The sequence below is a fragment of the Sesamum indicum genome, linkage group LG4 (genome assembly GCF_026168435.1).
Source record: "Sesamum indicum cultivar Baizhima isolate 11 linkage group LG4, ASM2616843v1, whole genome shotgun sequence".
Taxonomy (NCBI): Eukaryota; Viridiplantae; Streptophyta; class Magnoliopsida; order Lamiales; family Pedaliaceae; genus Sesamum; species Sesamum indicum.
In genome coordinates, this window is record NC_142660.1 from 12,711,398 (window position 1) to 12,726,581 (window position 15,184).

General features: G+C 37.1%; 3 protein-coding genes across 7 annotated transcripts; all 3 read left to right on the top strand.

Annotated features, from left to right (window-relative positions):
* Positions 1–476: 476 nt before the first annotated feature.
* Positions 477–3,839, top strand: LOC105160458 (uncharacterized). The gene is made up of 2 exons (XM_011077833.3): positions 477–730; positions 2,274–3,839. Exons 1-2 carry the CDS (start codon positions 638–640, stop codon positions 3,579–3,581), a joined length of 1,401 nt encoding a protein of 466 aa, XP_011076135.1. The 5' UTR covers positions 477–637; the 3' UTR covers positions 3,582–3,839.
* A 2,858-nt stretch (positions 3,840–6,697) lies between these two features.
* LOC105160459 (Divalent ion symporter) lies at positions 6,698–10,101 on the top strand. Of its 2 annotated transcripts, none has more exons than XM_011077834.3 (4): positions 6,698–6,849; positions 7,310–8,706; positions 8,814–9,003; positions 9,647–10,101. In XM_011077834.3, exons 2-4 carry the CDS (start codon positions 7,468–7,470, stop codon positions 9,910–9,912), a joined length of 1,695 nt encoding a protein of 564 aa, XP_011076136.1. In that variant the 5' UTR covers positions 6,698–6,849; positions 7,310–7,467; the 3' UTR covers positions 9,913–10,101. The 2 variants fall into 2 exon arrangements, with proteins under 2 accessions (XP_011076136.1, XP_020549032.1); XM_020693373.2 differs by having other exon boundaries at positions 6,718–6,849; positions 7,242–8,706.
* A 591-nt stretch (positions 10,102–10,692) lies between these two features.
* On the top strand, positions 10,693–15,126 carry LOC105160460 (mitogen-activated protein kinase kinase kinase YODA). Of its 4 annotated transcripts, XM_011077838.3 has the most exons (12): positions 10,705–11,204; positions 11,307–11,578; positions 11,645–11,777; positions 11,852–11,939; positions 12,097–12,159; positions 12,452–12,612; positions 12,707–12,782; positions 13,084–13,143; positions 13,219–13,326; positions 13,509–13,745; positions 13,966–14,057; positions 14,226–15,126. In XM_011077838.3, the coding sequence occupies exons 1-12, from the start codon at positions 10,957–10,959 to the stop codon at positions 14,698–14,700; spliced, it is 2,013 nt and encodes a 670-aa protein (XP_011076140.2). In that variant the 5' UTR covers positions 10,705–10,956; the 3' UTR covers positions 14,701–15,126. The 4 variants fall into 4 exon arrangements, with proteins under 4 accessions (XP_088735493.1, XP_011076140.2, XP_011076137.2 ...); XM_088879367.1 differs by lacking the exon at positions 14,226–15,126 and adding an exon at positions 13,825–13,855 and having other exon boundaries at positions 10,693–11,204; positions 11,307–11,777; positions 13,966–14,064; XM_011077835.3 differs by having other exon boundaries at positions 10,710–11,204; positions 11,307–11,777.
* The last annotated feature ends 58 nt before the right edge of the window (positions 15,127–15,184 follow it).

Here is a 15,184-nt window from a genome sequence, read left to right on the forward strand (position 1 = left end):
TTAGCTAAAATACTATAAGATGCTCTGCAGTATATAATTTTAAATCTCGTCACTTGAAGTTTCGAAATTCCTAACATAAGCATATAAGTTATAACTAATGTTTTTCAAAATATGTGATATCTTTATAAATTTGTTACAAAAATTATTTGAAATAAAAAAAAACAAAAGAAAATGAATATAACTAGACAATTTTATTGCACAATATTTTGAAATAAGTACATAATCCCTTTTATTTCATATTTATTGTAGACTAAAATATTTAAATTTGGAAATATATTTTGTACACAATGAATAATAATATTAGAAACTCCAATAAATAATTATACTATAGAGCATTTCCATCTATAAATGTTGGGGGGAAAAATAAAATTTATAGTGATATGATGGGGTTGTATTTAAAATTCTTCAAAAGTAAGGGGGGTACAAAATGAATTAAGCATAATTTCGTGCCTTAATTTATAAAGGCCAGCATTTCTTGGTTGGTTTGTCTTAACCTCTTGAAATGCGCCATGTGATCTTGCGTAGCAACTCGCTCTTCAATTTAACTTCCGCCCAAAGCCACCGGGAAATCACATCAACCCGGCATCACATCGCCGGAAACTGACGTCTCCGGGCGGAGAAAACCGTGAAGATCACTATGACTAGCGTGCATAATAGCGCGGAAACTCTGAATGCTGCAGCAACTGCCATAGTTACAGCTGAAAACAGAGCACAACCGTCTACAGTTCAGGTGCATAGATAATTTAAACATGTACTTGTTAGTTACTGGTGTTTTAAACATATAAATCCCTATAAGAATGCACAGAAACACATGCGTGTGTGTGGGTGTTTGTGTGTTGTTTATTGTGTTGGTAAAAATTGCTTGATGTGAAGTTTCTTCCACTTTTGTGGGTTTCTGGGTTGATTTTGCCTTTTTGAACAATGGAACTTTGATGAGTTTGAGGTATTAAGATCAAATAGGATTGAAAATTTGAAGCTTTTTATTTGTTATGTGATGCAATTTTCACATGTAGCAGGGAACTTTTGTTGTTTGTGGTAGGTTGTGAAGACGGCCGAGATATTTAGTTCTGGATATGGCTTTTTGGGCAATAATTAAGAAGAAAGTTAACAGGAATAAGGAAAAAGGTGAATTTTGATAGTGCTGAAGCAGCTAAGTTTGACCTTGAAATGATGATTGCAAGATAATTTCTGAGTTTCAAGATTTTTTATTTTTATATTTTAAATTCTTAAATGTTGTGATCTTTAGTTCTGAAGTTTGTATGAGATGATAATCAGTAAATATGTGATACTTGGCAGAGGTATGAGCTCTTGGCCTACAATCATAACCTATTTTCTGGAGAGCCATTACTTGGTCTGCAGTTGGATATGCATTTGCAGTAACCCTGACATACTGAGTTTTAAAACATTTTTTTCTGGGGAGTTTAGCTATTGTTGCGTCTTGTTGAGTGAAGGAGAAAGGCCTTTTTCATGTGAACTCTGAGGTTGAGGCTATAATTCAGGGTCTGATACAAGAAAAATATTGAGCTTGCATATGGCTTCTTGTGGGGTTTAGTTGAAATAAAAGGTTCATAAATAGCTTGATCGCAGTTTGTTGTGTTGGTTGCGTTACGGGCTGAAGATATAATTTGTAAGAGCTCTGGTTTTATGTAGTAACTTGCAGCTTTTTAAGGATCATTTACATCTCATCTGTTCCGTTTTAGGCTTTCTGCAATTTAGCACACTGCAGAAAGTTTTTACTCTCAGTTCAGTTAGCAAGAGTGAAGCAATACGTGGACTTGTAGTGCAAATCAACTGAGCATTAATATTCTTTTGGAATTGACTGATACAGCATAAAAGAGCATCACGTTTGCCCTTAACAAGGAAATCAAGTATTTTTAATTGCTCTGAGTGGCTAAGCTTGGCAGCCGGCTCAAAAAAAATGCTCCTAACTGATTTGGAATCCTTCTATTTTAATCAGTCTCATTAAGGTTCTCAAGATTGTTACTTACAATTAACTATGTCAAGCATGTCGTCTAGCATCAATGTTGTTTGCTGAAAAAAGAAGCTATTTCACCTTGTCAACTGCAGCACTGGTGTTCACTTTTCTTGCCTATGATTTTAATTTTGTAAAATCCGGACTTATTGGTGCTGATTTTTACATGCTTGTTGTACGCTATTGCCTATACATTAGCTCTTAGATAAAAAGCTTTTCTCATCTTTTAATTCTTAATCACTGAAAGTTATGAAAAAAATCAGGCTTAACAACTAATAATGCCTGTTCATTTTCACCCCAGAAGAGAAGATGGGGAAGCTGCTGGAGTCTTTACTGGTGTTTCGGTTCTTACAAGCACAGTAAACGAATTGGTCATGCTGTTCTTATTTCTGAACCCACTGCACAAGTTGCTGTAGCTCCGGTTGTGGAAAACCTTAACCGTTCTGCCACTCTCATGTTGCCATTCATAGCCCCTCCCTCTTCTCCAGCTTCTTTTCTCCAATCAGATCCGCCGTCTGCCACTCAATCAGCGGCTGGTTTAGTTTCACTTGCAGCCCTTTCAGTCCACACGTACTCCCCAGGTGGGACTGCACCCATTTTTACTATTGGCCCCTATGCATATGAGACTCAATTAGTTTCACCACCCGTGTTTTCCGCTTTCACCACCGAACCATCAACTGCTTCTTTCACTCCACCTCCTGAGCCTGTGCAAATGACAACCCCTTCTTCACCAGAGGTGCCGTTTGCTCAGCTTTTGTCCTCATCATTAGCTAGAAATCGGAGAAACAGTGGGAATATGAAATCCTCATTGTCCCAGTATGAATTCCTAGCTTATGAATCACCAGGCTCAGCACTTTCATCTTCTGGAACCTCTTCACCGTTCCCTGATAAATGGCCTGTTGTTGAAATTCGCAGAGGGGAGGCTCCCATATTCATTGGCTACGAACACTTCTTTAATCATAAGTGGGGTTCAAGAGTTGGTTCTGGATCATTGACACCAAACGGTAGGGGATCCAGGCTAGGCTCTGGAGCTTTGACACCAAATGGTGGGCTTTCAAGGCTAGGTTCTGGAGCTTTGACACCAAATGGTGGGCTTTCAAGGCTAGGTTCTGGAGCTTTGACACCTAACGGAGGAGAACCACCATCTCGAGACTGTAACCTTCTGGGGAACCCAATTTCTGAAGTGGTATCACTTGCAAACTCAGGCAATGAATTGCAAAACTGTGATGCTGTTGTTGATCATAGAGTTTCGTTTGAATTGAGTGGCGAAGACATTCCAACTTGTGTTGTTAGTGAAACAGTCCCTTCACCTAAAATGGAATCAAGAGATCTACAGGAGGCAACAGCAGAAGTCACGAATCATAGCGACTTCATGGCAAAGGTCTCTGAAACCTATAGAAAACTTAGTAATGGGGAGACTATGCATGAAAACCATACCATCTCACTGGGTTCAAGCAGAGATTTCAACTTCAACAATGCAGATGGAGAACTCTCAGCCAGAATTGCCGTCGACTGTGAGTGGTGGACCAATGACGACGTTGTCGGGAAAGAATTAGCCCCTCGAAACAACTGGACTTTCTTTCCAATGCTGCAATCGGGGGTCAGCTGATGTCAAATATGTTCACATCCCTCAATCAAGGTTAGAAACTTGAAACAAACTTGAGACACTTGTACTATTTTGGATAGAGATTTTGCGATATTGTTAATTAGTCTCGTTAGTCGATTGTCCACTACGGACAAGAAGTTGTGTAAGATTTTAAAATTCCTGGATTACTATAGATCAAAAGGGACCATATAATGTAAATCTTTCACTTCCACACTCATTTTCCCACCCCAAATACAGCCAGACCAACAATCTTCTTTTTTAGTACAGCGTTTCAGGTTACATATGATGTCTGCAGAATAGAACTGAGGAAGGTATCTATCTTATGGAGCATAAATGAAATGGATTTTGTCTTACTATGTAAGGAGATAAGGTAGGCAGGCAAAGACGGGGGATTACAGAAATCTGTCACAGTTTTTCACTGAAACAAATGTTTAAGGATTGGGATTGGTCCACCATCGGAGTTGATTGGGGTTTTCCACTATCCTGTTGCAATCATTACAGTTTGGCCAATATGATTATTCTCGTGTGTCTGTATGTGTGTATGGAATAAATTATAAAGATTTTTTCTTAAAAAATTGTCCTAAATAATATCTCATCATTGATTGAAAGATTATAAATACACTTGAAACTAATGACCCTTTTTGCAATGAGTTACTCCAATAGGTATTTATTAATTAATCGTTAATATAAAAAATATTATAATTGTTTTATATCAAAAGTTGATCGTCTATAGCATGAGGGAGAAAAATGAGGAAATAAAAAATGTTAAATTAAAGAGTTTGTATTAAGAGACGGAGATTGGATGTTAAAGACAGAGAGTTGGGGTATGGATACAGCTCACCTGATGCAAGCCTTTTATTTTTATAGCCCAATAATTGAACAAGGGTCCTTCCTTCTCGACCTTACAATCACTAGATCAACCCTTTTCTTTTTTTCTTTTTTCTTGCCCATAAAATAACAACTTTGATGGAGTTTTCCAGTCCACGACCACGACTCTATTAAAATACGCGTCTTTTTCTTTCTTTCTTTTTTTATGCCTAATAATGTTTAGGCTAATTACAACCACCTTTTATAAAATTTAATATAATTATAAATATTTTTTAATTGTCTAAAAAATTATATAAAAAACATTGATTAGGGTTTCATCTAATTTTTATAATATACTGATTAAAATACCCTTTTGAATTATAAATTATAACTTTTTATATGCATTTTCTTTAAATTTTCTAAAATTATGTACTAATATGTCCTATGAATTATTTACTTTAAGCACTCTCAACTTTTTTTTCTATATTTTCTCAAATGTGTGTTCTTTCCTTTTAAAAAAATCAGTAAAGATAAAATAATCAATTCAACCTCATCATTCGGGGACTATATAATTATTTTTACTTGAGCGGAGTTTTTATAATTTTTCATACTAATAAAGAGATATTCGTAATTATATCAAATCTCATGCTATGTAATATAATTTGCCATAATGTTAATTAAGCTTGAATTATGTGCATGTATATGCTTCTACTCATTGGTGTTGATCAATCAATTTCGCTGTTACAAATAATTAATTAGAAAATTTATTTCAATCAATTTAATGATATATGATAGGGCGTATAAAAGTTATAAAATTTTGAAATTCTAATAAAATATTATAAGTTAGTTAAAGTTTAAATATTAATTCTGTAGAATTGCAAGACGAGTAATAGTTTTACGAGCGATGGAGTATTAAAAAAGTACGTAGATGACAAAACTTGATCGCACGCGCCGACCATTATCTTAAGGACCATCTCTTCACTGATTCATCATTAATTTATATATTTCAGGTAATTGCAATAATTCGTTATTTTTTTATCTTGAGAACACGATTGATAGTTACAAATACGCCCTTTTGTCAGCGGTCTGTTTATATAAATTATTTTTATTTTTTTATGTAATTATTGATTGTCTAAAATCAGAGATAATTTATATAATGATGTGATGTTTTTAGAGAGTGTATATATAATTTACAAAAAAGCAAGGGTAATTTGGTAATGATGTTGATGTTTTTGGGAGTGTATGTGTAGTCTCCTAAACAGTAGGAATGATTTGTATAAATGATGTTGACGTTTTTTATGAGTGTATATATAATTTTTTAAATAATAATAATTTATATAAATAGATGATAAGTCAGTATAAATATAATTATCCTTTATAAATATTAATGAATATAGTCCATGGCATTAAACTAGTATGAATTTTGCGGTCCCAAATTTGAACTTACTAACAATGAGATAGAACTTTGCCATTGCATATTTAATTTGTTTGACATTTTATTACAAGTTTGTGTACCACAAGGCACATCTACGTCCTTATCATACCTCAATTTATTACAATTTATTGTTTTTTTTTAAAAAAAAAAATTTAATAAAACAATCATTATATTAATACATTAATATTCGATTAATACACCAATACATCTAATACTAATGAATACAATAAAATCCCATAAAGTAGTCATAATACACATACATTTTATAGGACTTGAATCGTGACTTCGAACTTGTTCATAAAATATCAATTTTAACTCTACAACTGAATATTGTTAGTTCAGAACTATGTTTGATTATGTATGAAATAATTTACATTTGATTTCTGAGGTTGTAAATGAAATGGAATTAGATAGTCTTTCAGTGTTTCAATACTTCAGTAAGTTGGAATTTGTGAATTGGGAAAAGTACTCAGAACTCAGGCACCAACTTTCTGGATAAGATCGCATGTATGTTTGATATGCGAAAATTCTAATTTAATTTAAATTTGATTGGGTCTAAATATATGACAAGTTTAATATATTTATGGAGTAATAAGTGCATAATTTAACCATATAATTTGATTAGGAAAAATTTTAGCTAAGAATTTTCACTGCTCGGTATCCTATCTCCAGCTCCCCGTTGCCAGTTGACCTGTGGACTGGCAGCTGTGAAAACGTCCCTGGCAATATCTGTTTCTCAGAATATAAAATACACGGAGCAGCCAGGAATCATGTGTGGTCTGACGTGTGTTGAAAAGCTTGTCCCCTGTACAAACCCAAAGCCACGTATTCTTTACTGTTTTTTTTGACATTCTATTTTCCTTCTTATCATTCATATATTATATATCCAAAAATGGCTGACTACAAGTATTTAATAGAAACCATGTAGAAAAATGGTAAATTAAATGCCATAAGAAGTGACCCTTTTCAGTTCCAACGTTGTGGGGTGGATTTCACAGACAGTGGAAAGTTCATCTTTTTCCTGTCCAGGTGATTTAATGTAGTGATGTTAGTTAATTCTTTTCCTTTTCAGTCTTGTAATGATTGGATGAGAAGTTTATGGATGTGGTTTTTCTGGGTTGCTTTCAATTTGTTGTGTAAGTATCAACTTTGATGTGTGTTTCTTGTTCTTTGACTTTGCTAAATTCATAGTATTTCAATTGCAGTAGGTGGTTGTAATAATCATTATCTGGGCTTGAGCATGTTTGTGCCTTTAATGATTAGTTGTCTGTACGTCTTTGATTTGTTGTTGACATTCTTGCACATTTGATGAGTTGTTTCTGTTATGAAGTCCCAATGGGTAGATGAATTTGGGTGATAAGAATTCTTTCTGAGTTATATTTATACTGGTTGATGTTTTACTATGATCTGCATTGAATCAGTTTCTAGGATTTCAGATTTGCGTGGTCTTCTGCACTGAATTACTTTGATGGGATTTCAAATTTTGCAGAACATTGTGTGGAATATAATTTGAGGTTGTCAGGATGAAATCTTCTTAAGGTTTTGTTTGGATTATGAAGTGAAAATCTACTGTACCGGGGGAGATATGCAAATTTGGTTGAAGTGTTAAGTGAATAGGCTTGGGATTTATTGATTAAGCTGTAAAACATGGTGATGGCTCCTACTGTCAAAGTGGTTCTTGGCTCAATTGCCTTTGCTATATTCTGGGTATTGGCTGTTTTCCCTGCCGTTCCATTCTTGCCCATTGGGAGGACGGCAGGGTCTCTGCTAGGAGCTATGCTAATGGTGCTCTTTCGAGTCATTACTCCTGATCAAGCCTATGCTGCTATTGATCTTCCAATCCTCGGTCTACTGTTCGGGACTATGGTAGTTAGTGTCTACCTTGAAAGGGCAGATATGTTCAAGTACTTGGGCAAATTGCTATCATGGCGAAGCAGGGGAGCCAAGGACTTACTTTGTCGTATCTGCCTGATTTCTGCCATATCCAGTGCCTTTTTCACCAATGATACGTCTTGTGTTATATTGACTGAGTTTGTATTGAAAATTGCAAGGCAACAGAATCTCCCACCTCATCCATTTCTATTAGCCCTTGCCTCTAGTGCAAATATAGGATCGTCAGCAACCCCGATAGGGAATCCTCAAAACTTAGTTATCGCTGTCCAAAGTAAGATTAGCTTTGGTAGATTTTTATTTGGCATTCTTCCTGCTATGCTCGTGGGAGTTTGCATCAATATTTTGATCCTGTTATGCATGTATTGGAAGTTGTTATCTGTTCAGAAGGACGAAGAAGATGCTGCGGTCGAAGTTGTTGGTGAAGATGATGTAATTTCTCATCGGTTTTCTCCTGCAACAATGTCACATCTTACATCCACGAACTCCCAAGATTTACAATCTGTGTTGGAATCAATGAATATCCATAGCTCTCCTAATACAAATGAGTCAACACTCAGGAACCGTGGCAATATAGCTGAGAGCAACAGTATTCGAAGCACTCCTAGTGTCAATGGTCACACGAATCAAACTGAGGGACTAGGGGACTTGGGCTACATTGGTGAAAGTGAAATTCAAAAAGTTCCTAGTGCGGGGTTAGGATCGACTGGAAATTCAGATGCATCAAAAGAAGTTGGATATTCTGGACCTATACATTCAAAGAGGAGCTCCTCTGTGAATGGAGTCGAGCATGGGAATTTTATAGAGTTCGCAGAAGAAAGATTAGGATTTTCCAAGAAGTGGAAAAGGGTCTTATGGAAGGCATGTGTTTATCTTGTTACTTTGGGAATGCTAGCATCTCTGTTGGCGGGTCTGAATATGTCATGGACTGCAATTACAGCTGCACTTGCACTCGTCGTTCTTGATTTTAAGGACGCCAGGCCTTGTTTGGAAAAGGTGACATCAGTTCCGGAATTCGTATTTACCTTGATATTCATTGATAATACCTGCGGTGATCCTATTTGGAAGGATTATTTATATGATTAAATGTCTTTGTTATCCAGGTATCATATTCGCTTTTGATATTCTTTTGCGGAATGTTTATTACAGTCGATGGGTTCAACAAAACGGGAATTCCAAGCACGTTATGGGACTTCATGGAGCCTTACGCCAAAATAGATCACATTGGTGGAACAGCAGTTTTAGCAGCTGTTATAATAGTCCTCTCCAATTTGGCTTCTAATGTACCTACTGGTATGTCCATTCCACCTTGCTACTTTTTGTGTGTGCTTCCATCTGCAATCTTGCAAACTGCAGATTTAGAAATTTCTCGGACATGAACTATGCGACTACTTACACAGGAAAGAGACAAGTGCTAACGATTGAAGTTGAATCAAGGAGGTCTTTGAATCCATTATTTTTGCACATACCCTAATGACTTTTTGAAGCAGAATTGTACTCAAATCTAAAAAGCCTCCATCAAGTGACAAAACTTCTAGTCTAGTGATTCATTGCTCTATTCCTTGAAGATAATGAAGAGAGCCTGACCTAATGCTACACTTTATTCAACTATCATGAGTCCAACTTACATGGCACACTATGCCGTAAACTTCATTGCTAGGTTCAAATTTGCAATTTTACATGGTTATAAAGGTTGCCTAGTTATATATGGTTGACGGGTAGAAGTGTGCATATTTTATATTAGTAAGAGAAACTTGCGCGACCGGGAAGTAGGAGCAATTCATCTTCCAAAAATATTCATGTTGTCATGTTTAAGACTTTTTTCTTATAGTTGAGCGCGTTTCACAATCTGTTTTGTAAGTCTTCGATGATCATTCTTGAACCCTGCAAATGCAAGAGCTAGAACTGTTAAATTCCTGCTTCTGCTTGTTTTCAGTCCTGCTTCTAGGAGCTCGAGTGGCGGCTTCAGCAGCCACGATATCTCCTGCAAGTGAGCAGAAAGCATGGCTAATCTTGGCTTGGGTGAGCACAGTAGCCGGAAACCTTTCCCTCTTGGGATCAGCAGCCAACTTGATCGTGTGCGAGCAGGCTCGTCGGGCTCAACACTATGGCTACAACTTATCGTTCTGGAGTCATCTCAAGTTCGGAGTTCCCTCGACGATCATCGTAACAGCTATGGGCTTGACCCTCATAAGAGGGTGATGCCTAATACTCAGTCTGAGAATCTTCGGAGTCGTTATGTTGAAGTAAAACTCTTCATTGTCGATACAGCGTATGATAAATAGAACATAGGTTTACAAGCTGTTTTCGAATATTTTTTTATATTCTTCTTTTCAAGAACTTATTTATGCTGTATAAATTCATCATTGTATGAAAATGATTTAGATGAAACCTTAAATCTCTTCAAAACCTTAAAAGTATGATTATTTACCGTATTTATTTGATCATACCATCTTAGCAAGGTGCAACGCATATGAGAGATTTCAACCTAATTAGAACTTCTTAAACTTAAATTGACACTTTCTAAAAGTTATAATCCTAAATTGCTATCTTAAAATGAACCTAGAATAAAAATTCACCGCCTCTTAAGAAACTTGATCAAATTATCCCTTAATTCTAGGAGATAATTTTAATTGTGTTAATGGTTTCAAAAATAATTTCTCATTGAAAACTTTTGCTTATTTGTTCTTTTTTTTGTTTCTTGAAGTCTGCTGAGCGTCGTACATAAATATGATAATTTGAGTTAAGAAAATTTATTATAAAACGAGCATATATACGAAGCAAGCACATTACTATATGCAACTACTGTACCAGAAAATGAAGTGAGATTTACCTTTTGTTAATTAACCAGCCATAGAATCTTGAATGACATCTCTTTCCATGCATGTACACAGAGCCATCTTTACAGAGTGGAGCCGCAAACCTTAATGCATGTCAGTGAATAAGTGCTATTTTTGGACGAAATCCAAGAAATTAGAACTCATCAAATGGGATTTACCGCTGAAAAAGGTGAGGTAACAGCTGGGGATCTTCCGTCTGTAGCAAGCATTTACCGGTTGACAAGTCAATTTCCCTGAGTTTGTTGACGTCAGAAGCGGATGTACATTGAGCGTTTACATTTCACTTTCAAGAAAATAAGACGCGGAAGAAAACTGGGGGATTCCGCGTTACAGTTGTCCACATTACAGTACTGGGGTGAATTTGAAGTTGAGATACCGAGGGCTGAATCTTGAAGGGGGAGAAGAGATGTCTATGATATATGACAACTGGGAGAGGCTTGTGACTGCTGTTTTGAAGAAAGAGCGGCTTTGGCAACTCTTTCATGATCAATCGAGGAGCCCCAGCATCAGCTCTGAATCATCTGGTTTGAGTTTCAGTTTCGGTTGCGGTTCTTCAATTGAAGATGCGCCATTTTCAAGCCCAGAATGGTCAGCTTCTAAACAGAAGGGAAATGATGATTTTGGTACTAAAACAGCTGCATCCACCTCTTCAAGGTGAGTTCTTGGAATTATGTTCTTTCTCATGATTTCTAATGGGTATGTAAAAGATTGTACTTTTTTAAAACTGAATTTGCTTCTGTCTTTCTGTTTCTGGAGCACTCTTGTTGAGGATCAGTCTCTCGGGAACCTGACACGCAATAAAAAACTCACCTTTACACGTTCTTGGAAACGGGCTCTAAAGATCGAAGTGCCTAAACTACAACCTGAGTCTCATGTTGCCTGTAATCGTGCTCAAGACACCTCAGAATATTGCCGGAATATTAGTCCTAGAATGGGAAGTCCCACCTCTAGTTCCAGAGTTCATCCAAGAGCTGGAGGGGGGCACAATAAACCACAGACGAATTGGCCTGATGAAGCAAAGCAAAAAGGTCACCCCTTGCCCCTTCCTCCAGTTGCAATTTCCAGTTCCTCACCAGTTTCTCGTCTGAATTCAGCTGCAATATCACCTACATTACCATCACATAGTCCAGAAAGAGCAGGAAATCTTAAAAGCCCAGGCACACTTTGGAAAAAGGGGAAGTTGCTTGGTAGAGGAGCACTGGGAGACATCTACCTTGGTTTTGATAGGTGGGCAATATGGTAAACATATTGAGGATTTGTCTTGTTTCTTCATCTTATAGTTTGTCTTTTGTTGGTTTCAGTGAAAAAGGTGAAATGTGTGCCATGAAAGAGGTTAAATTATTTTCTGATGATGCAATGTCGAAGCAAGGTGCAATGCAGTTGGAAATAGTTAGTCTTCTTGGCCTTTAGATTGATGAAGAATCTTATTTTGTCATACATGTAGTCAATTGTCTTTTCAATGCTAATTCCAACTGTAGCTTCCTGTCCATTTCTTTACCTCTTGTGTCAAAGAACAATTTCTTATAATCATCTCTGTTCCTTACAGGAGTTGACTGTTTTGAGTCAGTTAAGACATCCTAACATTGTGCAGTATTATGGAGCTGAAGTGGTCAGTTTTTCTCCAGCAACTGTAGTTGTTTCCGTTCATAATCATGCAGCTTTACGTGAACTTTCTATTTTTCCATGTGTAAAGCTTGGCTACAGAATCTGCATTTGTTATTTACTGAAGGTTTTACATACAATTTCTTTTATTAGTCAAGAATTTGGAGAAAACTGTTGGCAAACCGTATTTCTAACGGAAAAACTATTGCCGTGGGTGATGTAGTTCAAGTTATCTTGTTTAGTCTTGGTGTTGTTTTTATCGATCTTCCACTGTCATTGAATTTGTTTTCCTTGATCAGGTGGGTGATAATTTATATATATATTCTGAATACGTATCTGGCGGTTCCATCTCTAGGATTCTGCAAGAATATGGAAAACTAGGAGAATCAGCCATCCGCAGTTATACTCATCAAATTTTATCAGGGCTGGCATATTTACACTCCAGATGGATTTCACACAGGTAAATCTGATTATGCCACTTTGGATAGCGTGTGGCTTATTCGTTCATTCTTGAATTATTTTGGCCATGCACTTATGCTACATGCATATTGCAGAGACATTAAAGCAGCCACTATCCTTCTAGATCCAAACGGCAGAATTAAGTTGGGCAGCTTTGGCATTGAAAAGCACGTAAGTTGGGAATCTTCTTTGCCGTCTAGTCTATTGATATCAACTACAGAAAGAGATTATTCTGGGGAAATGCAGTAGTTTAGAACATAACTGTTTCAAGTTTGATCTTAGTGTCATCTCTGGTTGATTTATTCTCTTGGTATTCAGACATTAGAAACTGGGAATTTTGTGATGATCATGCTTCAAGAATTGTTACAGTTGTCTTTTAGGATCAAGAATGTTCCTTGCCTGTTCCAAGCCTGATCAAACATAGAATTTATGTTTGATATGGTGTAAAATTTCGACACTGACTGCTTTACAGATCATTGGGCAATCTCACCCATCATTGCTTAGGGAGAGCCCTTACTGGATGGCGCCTGAGGTTAGTGTAAATTCTCGATGTTCTGCAACCGAAGCTTCCATGGCTTGCATTAATTTCTTACTGGTTTTTGCTTAGGTCATAATGAATCCGAGTGTGCGCAATCCAGCTATTGACATTTGGAGTCTTGGATGCACTGTTCTGGAAATTGCTACTTCAGAACCACCTATGAGCCAGTTCAAACAGGTGTGTGTTCAGACTTTGACATCTCTCGATTTTTCATTTCTCCATTTGTTGTGTCCATGCAATTCTTTTCCCCAATCAAAGATGTCCATATTGAGCTTTTCAACGTCACAAAGTGCGTACTTTGGCTAGAATTTGATGCATCAATTTTGTTAGTTCAATACTCTCTGTGTCCTGACTGACAGGAAGTGGCCATGTTGAAGGTTGCATATCATAAAGAACTTCCAATGATTCCAGATCACCTCTCAGATGACTGTAAGGATTTTGTGAGGCATTGTTTGCAGTGGAATCCCAAGCATCGTGCTACAGCCGCTCAGCTTTTGGAGCACCCTTTTGTGAAAAGTTCATCGCCCTCGCAAAAACAAATACTGGTTTCGACATCTTCAGCTCATCCTGCAGTGCCAAATGCAGGAAAACCGGAGGTACTATCTTATATGCATCACATTACTTTGATCGGAGCTAAGATTCACAACTGTAATAGGTTTTATTCTCTTGGATCAGGAAATTATGCTTTCTGAAATCCATCACACTCGTATATCTTTTCATGCAAAAGCTTTGCAAAGCAAAAATTAATCAAATGCTCCTCTTTTAAGGTATGTGAAATTTTCCTGAGTTTTAGCGTTGGTTGTAATTCTTTTACAGGAATTTGATCATGCAAGAAGCTCTCACCATTGGGATTCAAGGAGACTAGCTAACCATTTCTCTAGAGCATCAAGAGTTACTTTTCGCCAAGGGTCTGTCTCTCAACTCCTCTCTACCCCTCTCATCTTTCATTTCGAACATATAGGAAAGTTATGTTTATGTTTACAAGAAATAGAAAATGATCATCAATTAGCGATGTGAAGACGTTTGTGATAGTTGCCAATAGCCTTCTCCTCTGATTCTATGATTGATGTTTCCAGTGATATCTATACTCCTAGGTTTCCGATAAGCCCACTGTCTCCAGTTGGGAGCCCTCTTCTACATCCAAGATCACCTCAACTCTTGAACGGCCGGCTATCTCTGCCATCCATACCGACCTCATCTACACTTATAAGTGGTGGGATTGGTGACACCTCATATACTCATTTTAATCAATCTATGTTACGGCAAGAGAATCGTCAGTCGCCAAAGCAATCACCCACAGACAACAGCCCTTCTTATTGGGACCCAGCCATTCTTCAAGGATTGTATTCTGGATTTCATGATTTCCAGGAACTAGCAGCAGCCTCTGATCAGGAGCTGCTTGGAGGGGCTGCTAATGGACAACTTTATGGACAACCAATGTTGGTTGATCGTGTATCTCATCAACTCAGTAACGTTTCTCTGAAGTTGAACCCATCTCGCCATCTGGATCCTTCCTCTCCATCGCCAAGCTTTCACATTGCTGGAGTATAAGTTGGTTGAACTGCCATTACTCTATGATGATCTTATTCTTACTCGACACCAGGGGCTTCCCAAGCATGCTCCTATCTCCACAGAAGAAAAGGGCAGTCAAGGATGTTATTCCTGTCTTCATTGTGACAGTACATCTAATAGTGCACAAACACTTGAAGAACACAATCAAACTCAGAAGAACAGAGATAAGATGGATGGTCATTAGTTGAAGAGAAAGAGTTTGAAAATTAAGGAGTTCAATAGTAAGAAGTGAAATGTGGCAACATCAGATGATAATTTGAACACAGTAGTGGAAAAGAGGAATAGGGTATTATAGAATTGTTCAATTTATAGAATGTAAATCTTTTACAAGACTTTACATTTGTCTATCAGTTTACAGATGAAGTCCCACAATTTTTTGGCCAATTCTTGGTCATTAGCTTGCAAGCCTGTTTCAGCCAAGTTACAGTCTGCATAATATTTGCCGGTCATGCCTTCAACATCT

Bases quoted from the DNA above. Each gene is read 5' to 3' on its own strand.
- LOC105160458 (XM_011077833.3), top strand. From the start codon at position 638: ATGACTAGCGTGCATAATAGCGCGGAAACTCTGAATGCTGCAGCAACT. The intron at 731-2,273 runs GTGCATAGATAA...TTTTCACCCCAG, and splicing joins CACAACCGTCTACAGTTCAG to AAGAGAAGATGGGGAAGCTG.
- LOC105160459 (XM_011077834.3), top strand. From the start codon at position 7,468: ATGGTGATGGCTCCTACTGTCAAAGTGGTTCTTGGCTCAATTGCCTTT. The intron at 8,707-8,813 runs GTGACATCAGTT...TTTGTTATCCAG, and splicing joins CCAGGCCTTGTTTGGAAAAG to GTATCATATTCGCTTTTGAT. The intron at 9,004-9,646 runs GTATGTCCATTC...GCTTGTTTTCAG, and splicing joins GGCTTCTAATGTACCTACTG to TCCTGCTTCTAGGAGCTCGA.
- LOC105160460 (XM_011077835.3), top strand. From the start codon at position 10,957: ATGTCTATGATATATGACAACTGGGAGAGGCTTGTGACTGCTGTTTTG. The intron at 11,778-11,851 runs GTGGGCAATATG...TGTTGGTTTCAG, and splicing joins ATCTACCTTGGTTTTGATAG to TGAAAAAGGTGAAATGTGTG. The intron at 13,746-13,965 runs GTACTATCTTAT...ATTCTTTTACAG, and splicing joins CAAATGCAGGAAAACCGGAG to GAATTTGATCATGCAAGAAG.